This window comes from Armigeres subalbatus, chromosome 3 (genome assembly GCF_024139115.2).
Source record: "Armigeres subalbatus isolate Guangzhou_Male chromosome 3, GZ_Asu_2, whole genome shotgun sequence".
In the NCBI taxonomy this organism is placed as follows: domain Eukaryota; kingdom Metazoa; phylum Arthropoda; class Insecta; order Diptera; family Culicidae; genus Armigeres; species Armigeres subalbatus.
The window spans coordinates 27343700-27366995 of record NC_085141.1 but is presented as its reverse complement, the minus strand read 5'-3'; the positions used below and the strand labels follow the sequence as shown (position 1 = coordinate 27366995).

At 36.8% G+C, this 23296-nt stretch overlaps 1 protein-coding gene across 1 annotated transcript; it reads right to left on the bottom strand.

The window, feature by feature from the left end:
• Positions 1 to 417: 417 nt before the first annotated feature.
• Positions 418 to 22508, bottom strand: LOC134219707 (sugar transporter SWEET1-like). The gene is made up of 4 exons (XM_062698545.1): positions 22180 to 22508; positions 2016 to 2301; positions 1831 to 1950; positions 418 to 790 (listed from the first exon to the last, which is right to left on the bottom strand). The coding sequence occupies exons 1-4, from the start codon at positions 22347 to 22349 to the stop codon at positions 698 to 700; spliced, it is 669 nt and encodes a 222-aa protein (XP_062554529.1). The 5' UTR covers positions 22350 to 22508; the 3' UTR covers positions 418 to 697.
• Positions 22509 to 23296: the final 788 nt, after the last annotated feature.

Sequence of the window (23296 nt, the reverse complement as noted above, 5' to 3'; positions counted from 1 at the left end):
TATCGTATCATATGAGTATGGTTTATCGATATGAACTGGGTTTGCGGTGATTTGATTGGCTATTTGGCATATAAGGCACTAGTGCGACAACTATAGCCACGACTGGTACATCTAGCTACCACAACAATAATTGTGCATTTCTTCATTAATCAGAGACGTCAGTAAAAATCATACATTATTCGAATCATATAATATGAGGAAGGATGTTTTCTCTTTTTTCTCGTTTCAGAGAGCGAGCAATGGCGCTTTAACCTAGCCTAATTAGCCAGGGCAAGTTTAATAGCTTCTCTCCATCCCAGGGGATTATCACCCAGGAGGAAGAAGTAACAAAACTCTTAGCATGGTCACTCCCAACGTCTAGTTTATAATTACAATATAATTTGCTTTCAAATATACAAATACGTAATGAAAGTACGATTTATGTGAGATTTTTACTATTTATTTATGTAAAATACATAATTTGAGGTGTCAACTAATTATGAAATAATTCGCAATTCTACTCAATTAATACTCAACTTTAAAGCATCATTAGAATGTCCTACGAGACAAGATTGCACTAGACTTTCTAATCAAATCTCATTTTTAAAAGTTGTTTCCTATTCTTACATTTTATGACTGATTGCTAAAAAACTAACGGATGACTAAGCTGATACTGGATCTGTTTTGAACTTAAGCTACTTAATGACAAGCCAACTGTTTATTGCTTCTTCTTCTGCGAATCTTTCGATGGGTATATCACAAATAAGGCCAGTTGAACTCCACTCAACGAAACTGCTACGAGGTTTTGCAGCTGAAATAAAAATCGTAAACAAACATTAATTTTGGTGTAACCGTGACGAACATTTATAATTGTAAAATGATTATTCTCAGTGATCTTGCAACGTTGTAATAATACGGTTTTTGATTGCAAATAAAAGGAAACTTTCCATGTTGAATCGAACTTAATGATAAGAAAATTGTTTTGAGCTTTAAGTGGAATGGCTGCACTTCAACGCAAAATTTTCAAAACGACTTATCTGCTTTTATAAACAAAGATTCAAACGACGATTTGACGAATCTGATAGCTCTCCCACGCAAACTAACACCATCAATCGGTAGGTGAAGGCTTCCGCTATCTGTTGATGGTGTTGGTTTGCGTGGGAGAGCTATCAGATTCGTCAAATCGTCGTTTGAATCTTTGTTTACAAAAGCAGATAAGTCGTTTCGAAAATTTTGTCTTGACTTGTCGTATTATCTCATTTAATTCCACCACTTAATTGTGCTTTTGACAGCTACGTATTTCGACCTCAACAATACGTCCGTCTTCAGTCGAGCCAAGGCACTATGAGCGGCGGTTGAGGTCGACATACGTCAAACGTACAATCTAGTGGTGGAATTAAATGGGATAGTACGAACTCGTCTTATGACAAGAAAAGGGCAAACTTAATGAACACATGTAAAAAGAACTATTCTAAGAAACAAGTTTTTGGGTTATTCCACTACAAATATACACACTTAACTCATTTCACAGTATTCGGTAAATTTTACCGAAATCTTAACAGCAGAACTGTTCGGTAATTTTTTTACAGATTTTTTGTAATTTTTTCCATTGCTCAACTGTCAAAATCACCGAAAATCATTAAAATTATTTACCGAACAGTTCTGCTGTTGAGATTTCGGTAAAATTTTACCGAATTCGGCGATTTATTTTAAGTGTGTAGTCAGATCTACTCGACCTTTTTTACTTCTTTCTAATAAAATAAAGGATTAAAATGTATTTAGGTAATAACAAAATCCACTTTTCTTCTAAAATCAATAATCAGTTCACGCCCTATACCTATATCTACTTACGATCATGAAGACATTGTTCAAAATGATTCCGTATAGCAGCCACAAAGATCCGACCACCGTACCGGATAGTATCATTGGAAACGGCAATCCTTCGGTGCTCTTCTTACGAATAATTTCCGGCTGGAATAAAAACACCATTTTGTTTTGCTTTAGATGAGTACATTATAAAAATCAAATCGTCTTACCAATCCGAACAATGGTTGTCCAATCAGCAGTAACATCAAAATTGTTACGATGAACCCGAAACGGTCCTCCACCACGTCCGGATTTTCAATTTGTGCGTAGCCCAACAAAACGGCCACCACGGCTCCGGAAATTCCCGTTTGCTTCCAGAACGCACCTTTGCTTTGTCGTGGCGTGTACAGATAGAAGAACACCGCGTAGACCACGCTGATCCCCAACCCGATCACGTTGGCCCGGATCATGGCCGGGTCGTTCATCAGCAGGGCATGCTGGAAGAAGAGAAGCGTGCTGGTTTGGCACGAGAATAAATGAAAACTTTTCTATTAGTATCAAAATACGTATTCTCAAAGATTGATGCAATTCATATAAAGGGACAAGGAACAAGAAAACTATTTTAGGACATTTATGAACAAATATTACCATCACATTTAAATATTATTAGTTATTCATTATTGAGCAGCAATGAAAAAAACGAGCACAATCCTTTTACTTTTACTTAAATTCAACAATTTGCGAATTATTCACCTCACCCCACAATGGTCGGATTCGTCAAATTTCGCGACATAAATCGATAACTCGAAAACTATCAGTGCTAGAGTTTTGACGTCTGCAGTAGAAATGATCTACAACAAGAGATCTATTTTTGGTGTAAGTTGTCATTAGGGTGGCCCTTCGGTAAAAATTTTTTGGGATTGTATTTTTTTACCCTTTTGAGTTAGGAGTTCATATAGTTCTACAAAGTTGTAGAAAATTTAATTCTGAGCATTTTTGCTTAATAAACATTTATTTTATCTCATATAGGTGATGTTTTATGACAAAATTACTAAATTTAGATAGGGTGGTCCCGAAAAAATAGTTTTTAGCTTCCACTTTCATCAATTCAGAATATTTTCAAAAACTGTCTTAGCATCGCTTCAAGGTCTTTGGATGGCGCATCTTTTGGTTACATAAGATGGTTGATAGCTTCATTTTCAAGCATATTATAAGCGTTTTTTCATGAAAAAGTGATATTTTTCTGAGCATTCTACTGCAGCTAGTAGCAAATATTAGCAAAAATTTCAATCGTAATCTGAAAGTATACATGCAGGCCCATCAAATCCATGGTATTTCATTTGTCCATGTTTGTCCACTTTTGTTTGATAATCATATTAGTTTTTGTATGAAAAATCAGCTATTCAATGGGAAACACATATACCATATCTCTGATTTTCGCAATATTTGGTAGAATCATTCTTTTTTGAAAATAAATAAACTCACTTTTTAATTTTGTCCGATTTCGATCCAGGGTGGTCGAAAAAATCAACATTTTTGAAAAAAAAAATTTTAAAACATAATTTTTGAACTACTGGACCAAATATCAATCTTCATGGAATCTCATGTAGTCATTGGCGACCCTCAGTGGCGTAGCCACGGGGGTGGTTTTGGGCATAACCCCCCCCCCCCCCAGAGACAAAATTTTTAGAAGAAATTTTTTTTTTCGAAAAAAAAAATGTTCAGAAAACCCCCCCCAGACTAATTTTCTGGCTACGCCACTGGCGATCCTCACTTAAAAACTGTGAAAATGAAATTAGCCATGAGAATTAGCCATGAAAAACCAACTTGAATTTTATGATTTTGTATTTCGCCACAAAAGTAGCGCTCTTAAGCATTTATTTCATGAGAACACCTTGAAAATCGTTCCAGTAGTTAAAATGTCAAAATGATTTTTTCGACCTCTTTTTTATACGAGTTGATTTAAATATTTTAGATAAAGAACGATTCTTTGTAGGCTTTGTGGCCGTGCGGTTAGCGCCGTCAATAGTCTAGAGGCATGGACTATGGAGCGTGGGCTCGATTTCCGCCTCGGTAAGAAGGAAACTTTCGTGATCGAAAAATTCTCCACCGGTCCACTGGGTATTATGTGTCCTGTCAGTTGTCTAGGTGTTAAGTGTTCAGTCTGTACGATCCCTGGTCGAAGACGGTGTTCTTGTCTTTTATTCTACCAAATATTGCGAAAATCCAAAAGATGATAGATGTGTTTCACCCTAATTTTTCGTACAAAAATAATACTATCATCAAACAAAAGTGGACAAAGATGGACAAACGAAATATCATGGATTTGATGGGCCTGCATGTATACTTTCAGATAACGATTGACATTTTTGCTAATATTTGCTACTAGCTGCAGTAGAATGCTCAGAAAAATATCACTTTTTCATGAAAAAACGCTTATAATATGCTTGAAAATGAAGCTATCAACCATCTTATGTAACCAAAAGATGCGCCATCCAAAGACCTTGAAGCGATGCTAAGACAGTTTTTGAAAATACTCAGAATTGATGAAAGTGGAAGCTAAAAACTATTTTTTCGGGGCCACCCTATCTAAATTTAGCAATTTTGTCATAAAACATCACCTATATGAGATAAAATAAATGTTTATTAAGCAAAATGCTTAGAATTAAATTCTCTACAACTTTGTAGAACTATATGAACTCCTAACTCAAAAGGGTAAAAAAATACATTTCCAAAAAAAATTCAGCGGTGGGCCACCCTAATGACAACTTACACCAAAAATAGATCTCTTCTTGTAGATCATTTCTTCTGAAGACGTCAAAACTCTAACACTGATGGTTTTCGAGTTATTGATTTATGTCGTGAAATTTGACGAATCCGACCATTGTGCACCCGTGAGATTGTCGTTCAATTCATTAAATCAAAACAAACAACCATGCGTTCACCATTATTTTACATGCAATTGAGTCATTTTACACCACCATTTGGGCGTTTTGCCCCAGGGCCATTTTTGAAACTTATTTCAAATGCGTTTATAAAGTCGTAAAAACCTTGTTGTTTCAAATAGGAGATCATTGCGTAGCTGGTTTTGTAAATTTTTCGTCTACACGTTGAAATGGTTCGATACTCTAGTTTATATTGGTGAAAACATCGAAAAAGCTTAAGGGGTGCATTTTGGACTGTTCTCCCCTACACACAGTTTCTGTTACGTACGCACAACGTTCAAAGAGAGGTGAATACGTGATTCAATGATGGGCTTTCCAATTTAATTTAGTTGAAGTTATTGTGACCCTTGACATCAGTCTTGACAAATTTTGTTCGTAGAAACGTAAATCGGGTACCTTAGTGTTAACGTGCTATTTGCTATTACAGTCAAACCTCCATGAGACGATATCGAAGGGACCATCATATATGGACACAGAAAATATTTTTTAATATGGCATAATTTGCTTCCATGAATCGAATCATGGAAGTTTGACTGTATGTACAACGCTGTTCATAGCATAGCTAGCAAAACTGACCGCACACTATCCTGGGTTGGCTGTCGATAGAGACGTTAGATGCGCCAGAAAAACAACCTGGGGCTTGACGAACGACCTCTTTGTTCAACACCTGGGGATATGGGTAGGAAGTGTTGATAGGATACCTGCTTAAGAAGATGCGGAGAACTCGCGCGATCTCATAGATATCTGGAGTTGGAATTTGGATGGGTATATAATTATGGGATGCTTTCCATGGCGAAGAAGCGTAATGTGTAACGCTTTTTTCTGTGCATCGGCATAAAAAATGATTGCTAGAAAGTTGATTTTGTACTTTACAAAGATGTTTTTTATTTTATTACACTGGTAATTCTCACCGAGCGAGATATCTTTACTATGCTTCTGCAGGTTCAATGCGGCCTTGACTAAAAACATTTTTTTGCGTTTCATTGTGTAGTAAATTGATGCTGTCAACCGACAAATAGTGTAAGACTGTCTTATCACTTTAAATGTACATACAGACTATAATTCGCCAGTCATCGAGGTATGAATGATAAACAGCTGTGACAAATAAGGAAAAGATAACGTCTAACGTTGAATGTATGGCGAAAAATCGATGGTTTTGTCCTCTAAGCATTCAATATCAGACACAAAATAGCAGAATCTCTCCACATCTCGATATTGAAGGAAAATTGAAATGGGTACTAGATCCAAAAATGCTCGTTGCTATGAAAAACGACAACAAAACAAATGTCATTTCCTCTTGATTATATGTTTGCTATTGTCCAAAGATTGTCTAGTAGCCTAAAAATTTGAACATATCGACGGAGAGTGCACCCAGGACACGATATGATCGTGATATCGAGATAGGGAGGATATCGAGATTTAGAATGCCGTAATGTAGGTAGATTGAAGAGATCGAGGAAACCATTGACATAGGTAGAGATATCGAGATATAGAACATCGAGATGTAGAGAGTCGACTGTCATAACAAAAATTAATAAGTCGAGTCAAGTACGAGACACTGAAGACGACCACACAGTTGTGGTTGAAATACGTATCTGCAAAGATATCGAAAATAATTGGCGGAATTTAATGGAGAGTACTTAACTCGTCTTAGACGGTTGAATACATTCCACTAAAAAAGCTTTATATATTTTTCCAAAAATTAATATGCAAAATACTTTAGGCATAGCATACTTAGGTATTTGAATACTAACCCGAGCAGGAGAAATTGGCTCAATAATACCTAATTCTGTTATTGATACCATACTCTGTTATGAACTAGCCCTGCATAAGAGGTAAAATACCAAAGGAATAATACCAAAAATAATACACAATACTTGAGCCATAACATACTCTGTTATTAAATTCTATTTTCATACCAAATGCATAACCAATTTTTATTCGTTTTGTATTGAAATACCTAAGCATGTTATGCCTAAAGTATTCTGCATATAACTTTTCGATAATATTTTTTGGTATTTTCCCTCTTATGCAAGGCTAGTTTATATCAATTTCTGTTATTGAGGTCGTCGTTTCTGCTCGGGAAACGAATAATAATTTATTAGGCGTTTGATATTGCAAATTGTAATAACAGATTAAGTTATACCTGGAGTATTTGGTATATTAATTTTTGGTATTATTTCTTTGGTCAGGCTAGTAAGTTCTTCTTCTAGGTTTCTGGAAGCTTATAGCAATATAGCAATTAGTTTATACAGTGAACTCTTTCTTGCTGGATATTGAAGGAACTATCGAGTTAGGGAGGTATCGAGACAGGGAAAACATTTATATTTTTGCCTATCTCGTACAACAAAGTTGTGCCTAAAGGCTATAGGATTACTCCAAAAATGGATTGTTAATAGAAGGCCCGGAGACTCATGGTGTTACATGTTACAAATCATCACTCAGGGAGTGAGGTTGATAGAAGGCCGATCCACTAAACCCACCTAGATAGCGGAAAGTTACTTAAGTTACCCTCTCTGCTATACCCTTGTTCCCACAGGAACTGCCTTCCAGCATTACTTCTGGGGGGATAGGCAGTACTTAATGTACATGCTCATTCACTCTCACACATTCACTAATATCCCATATCTGACACTCTCTCTGACGCACCATGTGAGTCTTACTTGGTTGCTCACCTTTTATGCACCATGTAAGGCTAACTTGGATGCTCACCCTGCCACCTGATTCACGATCTAGCACACAAATTTGAGAAAAAAAATTATCTCAAAATGTAGTGGGACCACCCTATTGCAACAAACTTTAAAATAAAGCCTAAATAATTAGCTTTGACTTTGCTGAAGACACTTTGTTCATAAAATATCATCTTCAAAGTGAAAATAATTTTTTCCTCCTAATTTCCCGGCGTAGCCCATCGTGCACTGGTCAAGTGTTGGTACCTTGACGTAATTTTTGATAGAAAACAAGTATGGACATTTTGTCATGTTATCATGTTAATCACAGCGAACGATGCGTTACAATATCCAGCGATTGTCGGCGGAAGGAGTATCGGCTGAGTACCGCCAGAAGCTCGACGAACGGATGAGTGCAATCAACGTTAGCGACAACATCAACGATCTATGGGAGTCGATCCATGGAGCGGTGAGCACAACAGCACGAGAAGTGGTAGGCACTGCACAGAAGCGAACCAGGACGGGTTGGTTGTCAAAGAGTGACCTACGAGAAGAACGTAGCCAGAAGCCGGATGTTGGTGTCGGGTACCCGATCGAATAGAGATCGGTACAAGGAAGCAAGAGCAGCCGAAAAACGAACCCACCGCAGGAAGAAGAAAGAATATGAAGAACAAGTGATTAGCGAGGTGCAGGAAAAAATGGAGCAGAACGATATGCGGAGGTTCTATGAGTTATGAACCCCTGTACCGATTCCAACCAAATTTGGTACACACATTCTACATCATAAGGAAAAGATAACAAAGGTGGTGGGATGGTCATTGGGAAAAAGGGGAGGGTATAGGGGGAGGTGTTGTCTTTGGAAAACGAGCAACTCAGTGTAACTCCCAACCCCCAGGACCGATTTCAATCAAATTTTGTACATATATTCACTATGAGGAGCCGATCGTACGGGAGGGTAATTTGGTCAAGGGGGGAGGGGTCTGGAGGGAGGGGTATTGTTCTGAAAACGGGCAATTTAGTGTAACTTCTGAACCCCTGTACCGATTTCAACCAAATTTGGTACACACATTCTCTATCCCAAGGAGAAGATAACAAAGGGGGTGAAATGGTCGTTGAGAAAAGAGGGATGGTAAAGGGGAAGGGGTTGCCTTTAGAAAACGAGCAATTCAGTGTAACTCCCAACCCCCAGGACAAATTCCAACTAGAATAAATGAATAAATCATTCAACTCTATGATTAAAGATTATGATTAATGAATTATTAATGTTTGACAATGATGACTGATAATGATTAACGATTAAATGCATTTTTGACAATGATTAACGATTATGAATAATGAAAAAAAAACCGTTGGAGTATGATTAACGATTACCGATCGTGATTAAATGTTGACACACTATGTGTATGATTAATGATTAACGATCGATATGATTAATGATTGATGATTATGAATGATCAAATTGAATGATTTGCATAGTGATCCATAATCGAGTAACCTTTATTCCAAATTTTAAAAGGTATGAAAATTATATGATTATGATTAAAGATTAAAAAATAAAAGCAAGGTATGCAATGAGCCAATGTTCCAGCATAACTTCTGTACCCCTTGCTAGACCTGTGCGCCGCCGCGCCACGCCGCCGCCGTCGATACTTATTGCCGTACGCCGACGCCGGTCAAGGTGTCGGCGGCGCGCCGTACGCCGGTTAGCTCCACGCCGCCGAATTTCGTATTTCACGCCGATGATTGGCCAACACAAAAATCACAGTATGCAGTGCGTTTGCATCTGCCGAAACAAGGCAATTTGTCAGGCATTAATTAAACTGCCGGTACTTTCATATCAGCCCCATATTGGTTTTTCGCATACTGAGATAATAGCCGATGAAGTTTCAAAACGCATTTTCCATGTAAAACTTAAAAAACCTATTAAATTCAAACATTCTGCGATTTGGGTCAAATTTTGCAGTCATTCCTCATTCGATGAGTTAATGTAAAACGATTCAGATCAATGAAAAAATAATTGAATTTTGAGCAATTAGCTTATGTAAATTTTTAATGGGACTAGTATGCGGGTACATTCAATATGGGACAAGGTTGGTTTGGTATTTTTTCACAATTCTCCCGAACAAAGTCTAATTTTTTATTATGTTAACTCGAAAGTGAAGAATACCGAAATGGGACTGATATGCGAGTAGCGGCAGTATACCTTTAGCAGATGTGTTTGCTTTTAACTCTGTCACTTTTACCCGCATTGGCGTGTTAAATGTTAGGTCATCTAAGAACTTCTTGGTTACAGACCTACAAATCAACGAGCGTAGCGATGCAGTTCTAATCTCATATGTAACTTCATGTGGAATAACCTCATTCTTGTCGTATTGGGTGGTTCATCATCTTTTTAAAGGTTTTAATGTTACATATCTTGATTGGTCTAGTGCTTATATACGCAGCTTCAAGTCAACACTACCCGGGCAGAAGCTATGAACAAAATAACAAAACATGATATGGACTTGATTTATATAAGAGATAAAAGAACAGGCAATAATATCAGAAATTGCACCGAAATATCATTTAAATATCAAGATATGCTATGGATAAGAATGGCACATGATATTAATCACTTCTTACAATTAACATAACTTGATCTCCTCATAATATTTTAGTGCAAAATATTGATATTGTCGACTGATCTTTTAATTCTTATATCAATCATGTGCATATATCATTTTGCTATCTTGATATTGAGCTATTTTCTTCTACTCGGGTATGAATGTTGGATTTAGATTCTCAGTCTGGTAGGATTTTTTTTAAACTTCCCTGGGCATGGAGTATCATTGTGATGGCCTCGGGATATGCGAATGGTAACTTGGCTTCTGGAGCAGGAGCACGATGGGGCATGTGACCCACCAAATTTACCATTTTTTTAACTCCTCATTGTACTTTGTACTTTAATTGAAAACAAACTGGTTTCAATTTATCTCCAAACCAGGGGATGGCAGATTTTAATACAGTTCTGAATAAGAGCCTTACAGAAACTGTATAATAATTTGGCATATACAATTTCGGAAGATTTTTAATACAATTGTTGTATAGAAATCTTACAGATTTGTATTATTTGAATACAATATCTGTATGAAAAGCTTACAGAATTATATAGATTTGTTTTTTGGGTGTTCTTCTTCTTCTTCTTCTTCTTATTGGCATTACATCCCCACACTGGGACAGAGCCGCCTCGCAGCTTAGTGTTCATTAAGCACTTCCACAGTTATTAACTACAAGGTTTCTAAGCCAAGTTACCATTTTTGCATTCGTATATCGTGAGGGCTAACACGATGATACTTTTATGCCCAAGGAAGTCGAGACAATTTCCAATCCGAAAATTGCCTAGACCGGCACCGGGAATCGAACCCAGCCACCCTCAGCATGGTCTTGCTTTGTAGCCGCGCGTTTTACCGCACGGCTAAGGAGGGTGTTGTTGGTATGGATAAACAATTCCCAAAGAAATTTCTTGGTTTTCCTGAAATAATTTCCGAAAGAAGTCCTGGAGAAAAAAGATCTGAAGAAATACATGAAGAAAATTCTTAGAGTCTTGAGGAATTTCTGGATTTATCCCCGTAGTAATTTTTGGAGGATTTTTTGATGGAATCCCTGGAGAAAATTCCGAAGAAATTCTTAGAGGAATGTCCAAAGATTTTTTTAAAAGAATTTCGGTAATTTCTTTAGGAGTTCCTTTGGACATTGCTCTAGGAATTCGAACGGAGATATCCGAAAATTCGTCCATGAATTTTGAAAGGAAATGGCGGAGAAAATTCCGAAGCAGAGCAGAGACACTTACGCGAAGCCCGCGGGATAGAGCGAATTTCCTTTCAACAGTGTAATCCAACAGAATAATAAATAGGTTCACAATACTTTATTTTGATAAAGTATTCCCAAATAAATTTCTTGACCGTCTAAGAAGAGTTAAGTACTCTCCATTTAATTCCACCAATTATTTCGATATCTTTGCAGATACGTATTTCGACCACAGCTGTGTGGTCGTCTTCAGTGTCTCGTACTTGACTCGACTTATCAACTTGTATATTTTTTGTAACGACATAATTTGCTTCCATGAGTCGATACCGAGTCATAGAACATCGACTCATGGAGGTTTGACTGTATCTGTAATTTCAAAGAAACTTTTGGAGAAATATAGGAATTTTTATTTACATTCCAATAGCTATCTGTTTGGAAAATCCATCGAAAATTTCTTCGTAACTTCATTTTAGAATTCCTTACCGGCGTAATGTTGGCGGTAATGTTGGCCCTGGATGTAACATTGGCTCATCACGCAAATTAATCAATATTTCAGCGATAATACGTCGATTAGTAGGGAGATATTAACCACTGCTTCTTTAGAAAAGTGTATCAAACATATATCTCCTTCATTACTCTAGATTTATACACTTCTTAAACTATTAACAGCAATTATGTTGCGTGAAAAATCACATTGACTCGGTTTTTTAGCAGCCATGTTTCGTTGACTTATGCAGGCTGGCTGTACTAGAGTTTTTCTTTTGCCCAATAAAAGAGTTTTCTGAATGAACATACCTGCGTTCGCACATCAGATGAATGGATAACAACCACACAATGTCAGCTATCATTTTTATTTCACAATTTCTATTAGTATAGCGACATTATCAACCAAAACTTTTCTGGACAATACTGGGGGCACCCGTAGTCAAATGTTGGCATGCGCTTTCGATTTGTAGCACTACGTTAGTATAGGTGAAACTCTAAAATCCAAACATTCTCACCAATAACCCGGACTGGAGAAAATAACCGAAAGCTGCAGATAGAATATCCGATGCTTGCGATTGAGATGCTGAGAATTTTTGTAAAAACAGGTTAATCCACTCAGCGGTTAAGTTTCATTCACACATTACAATACGCTAAAATCATCCCACACCAAGCCTCTAGTAATGCTTAATGTATTGTAGGGTTCTGAAATTTATAAAGTCCTTAACACTCAGACAAGTACCCTCCCACAACCTAAAACGTCATGTAGTTTGTGAATGGGCCTCATGATGCTTTTCTCGAAACACGATATAATCGCTTTCATTCGCAGAACATACCAAAAATAATTGCCTACCTTACGGCTTCCAAACACGATTCAAGCGAAAGAGATTTAAGCATCAACCTTTTGGGTTCGATACACCATTTTCTTCATAATTTCGCAAATAAATGATTCAATTAGTGTATGAATATCTTCTTTCGCACGAATCCTACAAACATTTTCTCATTTAATAATCGAAAGATACAATGGATCGTATATTTCATTAGATAAATTTTCAACGTCATTTCATGTGAATAATTTCAAGTCAAATTACTTGACAAATTCCTTCATCATAATTTAGATCTACTATTGCTTGCAAAAAGTATTTTGATCTGTAAAATGATACCGAAAAAGTATTCCTTCAACTCGGGAACTTGAAACACGTGAGAGATTTGAGAGGATTCACAACAGCTGATCGATATAGAGAGGAGTGGAGTCAAACGCACGTAACAATCATGAAACTTCAATGCAGGCAGAGTTGAAAACAAGCATCCAATAATTGTATTTATGAATAATTGTGTAATAATATCAGGTAGTTGGCTCAGTTATAACTGTTTATGCACAGTACAAAGCAAGGAATTGCCTAGAATAAGTTTTACAATTGGCTTTCTTCAGTAGTGCGTTATGCATCATCCCCACCTAAACCATTGTTTACGTTTTGGAAAAAAGTTTCTTTGAGAGTAAAGCGAGAGCGAGAGCAACACAACTGCCATGGTTTCAACTAGCAGTAAATCTCAAAATTATGCGGCAGCCAATAATTAACGTATGCAATTTGTTTGAAGGCACAACATGAGGGCTAGAACATGTAGCCTTTTTGCAATTGCAATTTTTAATACAGTTTTCATTTTTCTAAACTTCTTCACTTGCAAATATGGTAAATATTTGGGAAATAAATGATTCATATAATAGTATTTTCGTTAGCATGTCCTTGGTAAGCGTGCTATTGGGGGAATCAAAAACGCACTCTCACAATCAGTGCGGTAGTATTTTACATGCAACCAATTAGAATTCACGCTCAATAAGATGATTTGATTTTCTCTATTTGTTTGCATGCTGCCTTTATTCAACGCAAGCAAAATGACTGGTACTACAAACAGCAACCCATCTTTATCTTTCGTATGTTAGAAATCAACAATCACTCGTCCCAAGTGGGCTGAAAAATGATCCACCTGATAGGGACAAGGATGCCGACATTTTGTCAATTTCTCTCGAGACTTTCGCTGGTTTAAATAAGATATTGCGGACATTCATCGCCGTTTTTTGCTATTTGGCGTCAACACCAAATGTAAGCAAGCCGGCTGGTGGAATAATTCTGGTTGGAAATGCAATATATGAAGATTTATAACGATAAATGTGCTCAACCGTAGCATAATGGGCCAAGGTTTGAGCCTTTACCCCTATTCCTTCAGAAATTCAATTAAAAATTCTGTTCGAAAATCTTTTCAGGTTTTCTTTCGGAGTTCGGGAATTCCTCTAGGAATTTCTTGGAAAATCTCTTCAGAAAAGCCAGGAATTAATTTAGACATTCGTCAGAATACCCTCCGGAAAGGCCATTTTTTTCAGAAATTTCTTTGGAGCTTCCTCCAGGAAATCCTTAAGAAATTCCTAAATCCTTAGGAAACTTCTTCAGTAAACCATATAAAATTCCTGCAGGAATAATTCCGGAGCGAATTCTAATTTAGAGAAACTTTTAAATGAATTTTCGAAGAAGTTATTTGAGTGTTAAACTATTTTCAATTGACTCAAACAACGGTTCAAAAAAATTGAAGCAATTTACAAACGAAATTTCCGAAGATTTCCCATGCTTCATTGTTCGACAGCAGGCTTATTTTAGCATAAAAATCGTGATCTTGGCCTGACCAGTCGAATTTTTGATACCTTTTGAAATGACATGAATTTCTGGAGGAATGCCCGAAAGAATTCCTATAGAAAGTTTTCCAGGAATTCCTGGAGAAAGTTCTAAATAAATTCCAGAGAGATATTTAGAAAGAAAATCAAAAATATCTTCCTAGAGTCTTCCTAGATTCTTTTATGAATTACTGGAAAATATTTATTGGAAATTCCTAGAAGAAATTCCCGGCGGAATTTCTAAAAAAAATCATAAAAAAAATTCTAAAAAATTCCTAACTCAAATTTCAAAGTTTTGCTCCTAAAAGGATTGCCGAATGTATTCCTAAACCAGTGTCCGTAGGTATTCCTGTAGAAAATCTTGAAAGATTTTCAATTGGTATTTTTGATTTTCTTTCTTAATTTCTCTCTGGAATTTATTTAGAACTTTCTCCAGGAATTCTTTCCGATCTTTCTATAGGAATTCTTTCGGGCATTCCTCCAGAAATTCATTTCTAAGGAATTCTTGAAGGAATTTTCAAAGGAAACCTTAAAAAAAGGTTTTCGAATTCCCAAAAGACCCCGTAAAGGAATTTCCGATGCAATCCTCAAAGTAATTTCTATGGAAATTCTTGAAGGAACTTTTGGATAGATTTCGGAACGAATTTCCGAATAAATACCCAAATAAATTATCGAAGGAAATTCTTAGAGGTAGTTAAGAAGGAACTCATTGGGAAAATTCTAAATTAATTCTTATAATTCCTTATTCAATTTTTCTGAGGAATATCTTGAGGAATTTCCAAACGAATTTCTGGATTTATTTGTAATTACTTTTCAATGAGCTTATGTACTGTGAAGCGGCAATGTCGTAGTGGAGGATGTAATGCAAATTTTTGCTATGAAGATACAATCTATTAGGATGTCCACCCCATCAGTCTGACTGGAGGTAGCAATTGTACAAAAAAACCTAAAACTCATGAAAAGCATCATATGCCGCGTAATTTTTTTTTCTCTGCTCAAAGTTCTTCACGCCGATTCACGCCGCCGCCGCCGAACATTGCTTACGGCGTGACGCCGCCGCCGCCGGTGTGAAAATGGCCTTACGCCGCCGCCGTTCACAAATACTTCGGCGCACAGGTCCACCCCTTGCCTGATTTCAACCAAATAGGGAAGAAACATTCTTTTTCTTAAAAAGGCGAAGATGATAGGGATGATATTTTGAAAACGGGAAGGTTGTGGAGGGACTGGCACTGTTCAGCTCTCAATCACCTCAGTGTAACTTCTGATCTCCCTTTAGCCGATTTCAGTCAAATTTGGATCACACATTCTTCATATTAAGGAGACGACGATAGTGGGTTAAGGATGGAAAAGGGGAGGGTGTGGGGGAGTTGTATTGTTTAGTTATCGATCAACTCAACACTTCATCGAAATCATGGTTTGTCCAGTGAAAAGCAATGATTAAAGTGTTTCCTTCTGGATGGTAAATGTGATCATTTCTTTAAAAATAGACGTTTTTTTCCGGAATAAGGCATCGGTGTATGTTTTTCCTTCTTTAGAAATAGACGTTTGCCCGTAATAAGGCGATTTTGGGTTTGATCCCTTTTTCAAAATCAGTCAATGTTTTCAAATGTAATCTGCCTTCTTTTAATCAAATGATGAAGTATCAATAAGAGACGATGGTATTATCTATATGGTATTATATATATATCCATATATATCTATATGGTATTATCTATAAACAACGTCTCTGGTATCAATAAGAAAACACAATTATCCTTTTGACCAATTGGTTTACTCATTTTCCGATTGTGAAAAAACTGCGAATTAAACTGGCAACTCCGAGCAAGGCCGAGTACATACAGCTAGTAAATAAAAAAAAATCAATTTTTTTACCAGTTATTAGCTTATGTCTATAGGCTACCATTGGTATGCAAATAACATCACTTTGTTCAATTGGATTCTAAGTTATGAATCAAGAAAAAGGGTGCCGACAACCGATCAACTCCCCTGCTGTAAATGAATTGCTCCAATAATACTCTCCAACTCTGAAGGTATTATTAAGTTTACACCAAATTAATCAATTCGAATGGGAAGCTGCATTAATATGAAGCAAACATAGGTGTCGACAAGAAATCTTGCGATGATGGGATTTCAAAATCCAAGCAAAAAATGTAATAATTTTGGCAATTCCCCAAGAAGCCTGTTTATTTAATGATAATCCCGATGACCAATTAGGATGTTCTAAATTATGCTAAAAAGCAGAAATTACAAAGAAAACCTAGACGGAGTTTGAAGCTCAGTATATAAATCTGGAAATATCATCAGATATCAATGTTATCATCAACATCAATGCAAGGAAATGTTGATTCTCAACACACTACTGGAATTTTTACAAAAATACTACTAGAAGAAACAACAGTGAGAGTATATTTGCATCTCTAAGATTATATTTTAACCCTGTGATTTCTGAAACATTTATGGACTCTGACAAACAAAATTCAGGAGCTTCTCGGAATAATATATCTTAAGAATTTCCAGTACATCCAAAGCTACGGAAGGCCCCAAATACTCTTAGGACTCTAGAGATATTTCGGAAAATTACTAAACCAAAACAGATTTTTCTCGGAACTCTTAAAACTTATTCGCGAATGTAGGGGAGACTGGGTAGACTTGATCCCCTTTTCTGATTTCCGATGTATCACAGCCAAAAATAAATAAACATACGCGATTTCCACACAGACTCTCTAAGAAATATAGTATTTAACTTTACTGATGTATGGCAGTCCTTTAATTATTGTTGTTATTGATACGCAATCAATTTTTTGGAGTGCTGTCAAAACTCGACCTTTAAAATATTTGGGGGAAATTGATCCCTTTCCAAGAACTTGCTTTGATAAAATTAGAAAGGTGCCCTCAGATTTTTAAAATATTTTCCTTTCAAAATACGCGATTACGAACGATTTTTGTTATTGAATTCGACAGCACATGCAATTTTAAAATTTGGGGAGACTTGATCCCCTTTCTATGATATCTACGCTATAAATATTTTTTCCTGCCAACCATCAAATCTGTCAAATCTACAAAAAACTAAGAAGCCTGAAAACAGATTTATATTTTTTTAATTTTTTCGCCATATTTTTGTATGGATGACTAATGGGGGATCAAGTGTCCCCATATTGAGGCAATATCTTCAAATCCAAATATCTTAAAACTTTGATGGAATGTTGACATTTTCATCAGTACAGATCATTAAGCATATTTATGGTTTTGTGCTGTGAAAAAACGAAAGCATTTGGGCATTGTTATGAAAAGTTGTTCAAATTTTGCGTGGCCAATAAAAAAATCTTTGGGAAGGTCAAAACATACAAACCGCCCTGCAGAATAAATAAGGTTGTCAATCCAAAAAATAACTCACCACATAAAGGTCATTTGTCTAGAGGATCCATACTAAAAAATACGCTAGAACAAAACTACTTTAGTTCTCGATAAAACAGGGGGTGATCAAGTCTCCCCGGGGATCAAGTCTACCCACCTTCCCCTATATAAATTTTTCGTATTCTGATGCATCGAAGAGGTGATATCCTGATACCTGATACACATTACATAATAATTACATCATCAGAATTTACTAATTCAGGCAAATTTATAATTCTCTTGGTGCGTTTTAAATTGCTGATTTTAAATCCCTGTTTTGTCCGGGCTTTTGAAGATCAGCATGCTAATCATATGTTTTCAGTAATATAATTATAGGATGTTTAAAAATATTGGTACCGTCGACGGGGGTGACAATGGGTCAAATGGGGGTGAGAATGGGTCACTGTTTCAACCACTTGAGGGCAAGAAGACTAAAATATAAGAGACCTCTTTGAACGATTTTGTTCTTCGACCTCCAGACTGCCGGTAAGAGCGATGACCCATTCTTACCCCCCAGACCCATTGGCACCTCCGATGGCGGTACCTACAATACCTTTCTACGCATAATTGTCCCAAGTTAATTTTTGTAAATTTTGACTGTTTATCACAGAGTACTCTTTTTCGGGGTCTACCCTTATAATGATAAGAGTGGGTCCATTACTAGCGCACAAGCGGGGGTCCATAATGGGCACAAGGAACATGTGGGAATGGAACATGTATATCAAATGGGGGGTATAATATAATACGTATATAAACAAACTCGACGTTGCGTATTATGAACCCGGGTGGCCATAATAGGAATGCTAGCTACATCATTATAAAATGCTTGCTTTAGTAGTAAAAAATAATATTTTGGCTAGTTTTATGTAAGAAACGCGAAGCTGATACCTGATGCATGTCACTGCATCTGGTGTAGCAGAGCTACAATTTGTCAAGAGGCTTGCGGAGCGACTAAAGTAAATTTTAATCGTTAAGGGGTTCATAACTAACACTCACTCCCTAAGTTAGTTTTGCATGTGTTGCAATATTTTTATCACAGCACACTGGACAAAGCTTTTTTCTTCGCATCTATGCTAAGAAATCCGACTCAAATGTTACAATGACTTGTAATGTTAGAAAGAAAAAGAGGGCATTTTTTTGGACATTCGATGTTTTCAAAAATCAGGTGAGAAATGAACAAAGCTTTTTTTTCATTTTTTTGACGTGACTCCCTCCAGACCTAGTTTGGCCCCCTTCTCAAAATTATATAAGCGAAAAAACACATTCATAATGGTCCCATCTAAACATTAGAAGAATTTTTTTCCATATCTAAAACATATCTGCCTAATCTCCCATTTCTGTACTGAATAACATTATTTATATCGATGTACAGAAATGCGTCCTAGTACATATTATTAACTCTCAATTTAGACCACACCTTTATCTATAATTATTTATTTGAATATGAAAAGACGAAACGTGTTGGTACTACCACATCATCATTACGAAATCAATTATTTTTTCTCGGCTATAACTGTTGACTTCACTGGCGACTTTCCTTTTTTAGCAAGGTTCTTAATCAGCCGTTTGACTCATACCCCTTCTTTTTGTTATATTTGTCTAGCCTCATTGGATCTTATCACTAATTTGAAGCTATTGAGTCTTATCATTTATTTGGAGAGTTCGGTTCATTGATAAATTTGGTAAGTTACTATTATATCTTACTATGCCCTTATTTGGTCTGAAGATTTTTTGTTTTGAGTTTATCAGCCAATGCAATGCGGACTGTAGCATGTTCCGGCTACTAGGTATACAATTATAAAATTGACTATCCTCTCCAGTCGATTAGATTGTGACTCCATTGATACAGCTTTTACCTATTACTTGTGGCCTGGGGTGACGCATGGTGAAAATGGTCTTCTGTATATCAATATATTTTGTTCTGCAGTTTGTTCTTCAGAACTGATCTTTATTAAAGAGATTTACAGCCCTAAGCTGGCTCATCTTTGCACTGGTTTTCTTGCTCTCTTTATTATTGTAGATTCAACGAAAAACGTTCACAAGGGTTTCATATTAAAATAAACGTGTGCACAAATAGTGAAAAATAATCTGAATTGAAAATCTTTTTGAATATATCGTAAGCAATGGACTATGTCCAAGGGATTGACAAATCTCTACTCAGGCAATTTGTGTGGCTTGCCAAGAATGTGGTGGAGTTTGACAGTGAGCTCTGTTATACTGTTATACTGTTACTTCTATAAAAAGTTGCATGTATCCTCATGCAGTACCAGGCGGGTTTTATGGGCGAACGCTCCACTACGGACCAGATGATAGTCATTAGCCAAGTACTGCAGAAATGCCGCGAATACAACATGCCCACACATCATCTATTCATCGACTTCAAAACCGCATATGATACAATCGATCGGGACCAGCTATGGCAGCTAATGCAGCAACACGGTTTTCCGGATAAACTGATACGGTTGATCAAGGCGACTATGGATCGGATGATGTGCGTAGTTCGAGTTTCAGGGCCATTCTCGAGTCCCTTTGAAATGCGCAGAGGATTACGACAAGGTGATGGACTTTCGTGTATGCTATTCAACATCGGTTTGGAAGGGGTAATACGAAGAGCAGGGATTAACACGAGTGGTACAATTTTCAATAAGTCCATCCAGCTATTTGGCTTCGCCGACGACATAGATATTATGGCATGTAACTTTGAGAATATGGAGGAAGCCTACATCAGACAGAAGAGGGAAGCTAAGCGGATCGAACTATAGTCATCAACACGTAGGCTGACCAGATCTTTTGGGTGAAAAACCGGGACAAACGCACTTGCAAAACGGGACATGTCGAAAAACCTTGTGACAAAATTCAAGAACTGTGGAAAATTTTAAATATATGGGCTTCATTTTCAGTTTCAGTGTAAGAAATTAGAGAAAAAATTTAGAGTGAGTTATTCACCAACATAACCTTCTATTGTATTAAGTTAGTTGTGGAAAAACACTAAACTACAAATATTTCACTATTCAAAGGGGCATTTTTCTTAATATCAAAAGACGTGGAGTTTTGAAATTTTATTTTAATCCAATATCAAACACTTTCCAAATCTGACAAATTGAAAATTACAAAAAAAAGTCAAAGTATCCTGCCTAAAGGCTGGTTTGCAGTTCGGAAAACGTGTCACGGGATTTGGTCCCCCATGTATTTCCAAAGGGGCGGGCATTTCGTTTTCCGTGCCCAAATCCCGTAAATCTCACCCCTTTAAAAATTCGTGAGGGACCAAATCCCGTGACACGTTTTCCGCACTATAAATCAGCATTACAGCCGGGCTGGGCATCAAAGACATAAGAAGAAAGAATTTTATGAAAAAGAAATCCAAAGACAAATGCCAAAAGAGCAATAGTGAGAATAAAGCTGCGAATAAGAATAACAAGAATCTTAACATGGAAAGAACATTAATAAAATGTAATTTAATTATTTCCTTGAATGTGGTTGGCGCATGTGAATAAATGTCAAATCTAATTTAATTCCCATGTGCTTCTAAAAAGCTCATGTAATTTCGTCGCGAAAAATGAAACAAATCCTGGCTAATTACATACAGCTCGGATTTCTGCTGGATTGTATTTTAAATTCTAATTTTCTACAACAGAATCCCATAAATCCCGCCCACACATATGGAAGCGAAATTTGAAGACAAGCTCCTGATGTGTCTTAAAATATTTATGATTTATACATTACTTTTATTGTCGTCGTTCTTTTACAGTGGATGATTTCGATTAATTAATGTTTCGAAAAGAATCAAACGATTGAAAAATATATGGTGAAGCAGATCTTAAAAAATAGAATTGCCTACTAACACGTCTAAGACGAAATATATGATAGGAAGAGGGTCAAGTGAAGACAATGTGAGCCACCCACCGCGAGTTTGAATCGGTGGTGACGAAATCTAGGTGACTTACATATCTGAAGTAATTCAGAAGTAGGTAATTAATTTGGTGAGGACGATTCACATGCGTTTGTTGATTACAATTATCTTTAGATTACATTAACTTAATAAATTTCAAACATTAGTTGGATATATAATTCGTAAAAACAAATATTTTCAGTTATTAGAATTTAATGATGCAATAATGTTTTTTTGGGCACTATAACTTTGCCTTCTGTCAATTACAAAGTTATTGCTTCACATTTCCAAGAATTGTGAAAATAAAACTTCTTCCTAACATTAACGAGACTTAAGACGAATACCTTTTCCTTAATTAGTTATTCATAAATTTCAAGGATTCCGCGATATCTGCAGCTTTCGTTGTCACTAACTACAGACAGTGATTCCTGTTTTCTATATAAGAGAGCAATTGCGTTATCGTTTCCTATGAGATGGACTGAAACCTGCATAAATGCCATATCATAATACTAATAGTACCCCATTCATTACAAAATCTATGCTACCCGATTGACCGCTACTTACAGTGCAATACCGCCGATGAATGGCATAGGCGAGAAGCCGTCCGAGGTTCCCTTCCGGCGAATATCGTTGCACACGAAAGCCCCACTGAACATCTGAAGGACTGTAACTCCGGCGGCCACATTTCCCACCAGCTCCTTGTAGGGTTGTAGGGACTGCGACAATGCCTCCATGGTTTAGGTGATTGAGCTGTCCGGTCGAATTTAATATCAAAAATCACCGTACTGAGATCGCGCGTAGATGACCTTGAATTCAGATCAGGGAACTACTCGTGTGCTAAAACGCCGCGCCGCATTCGACGGCCGGTCAAACTATACTGAATGAAAATTGCGATAGATGTGTATTGTAAATACTCAAATAATGAAATGAGTTGCGCTCTGTGTTATCTTGATTGGGGTATCTCTGTCTGTTCAAGAATGATGACGTCGCGGTCGCGAGACGCGATGTGTTGTGATTCGCGCATTGGAGCCACGTTGATTGGACAGAACGGAGTGACTTTGCGATTTTCTTTGGGAGTGGTGAGTTACCGTTCACGTATTGTTGATATCGCTATGGAATGAATTTAAATACGTTATGCAATATCGGGAAGACCTATGATGTTGCATGAATACTGTTATGGATATATTTTGAATATTGAATATTTGCTTTGATTATACGTATCTGTCGGTTTATTTTTCAGTGGCGTTGAAAGAAAGAACATGGATTTCGATTAGGAGCGACTAGTTCATCACTTACGTCACATGAACGACTTGGTTTGAAACGTATCCAATTCTGGAATATTTTTTTCTTGAAATAATATATTGAACATTCATATAAGGTGCAACATGTGGGCTCAAGTTAGCCTCTCGTGCAAAGGCGTAGAATTGTCAATCCGGAGATGGCGAGTTCGATTCTTGGCCTGGTTTTGGCCGATGTTTTCGGGTGGGAAACATTCTCGACACATACTCATGCAATGGCGGGCATAGAAAAAGCATTCAATTAATAACTGAGGAAATGCTAATAGAATACTTAGTTGAAAAGCCGGCCATGTTCCAGTAAGAATGTAGATCCATTCAAGAAGAAGAAGACAGCACGAACAAGTTTCTTTAAAGAACGCAGAACCCAGTTTATGTCTTGTATC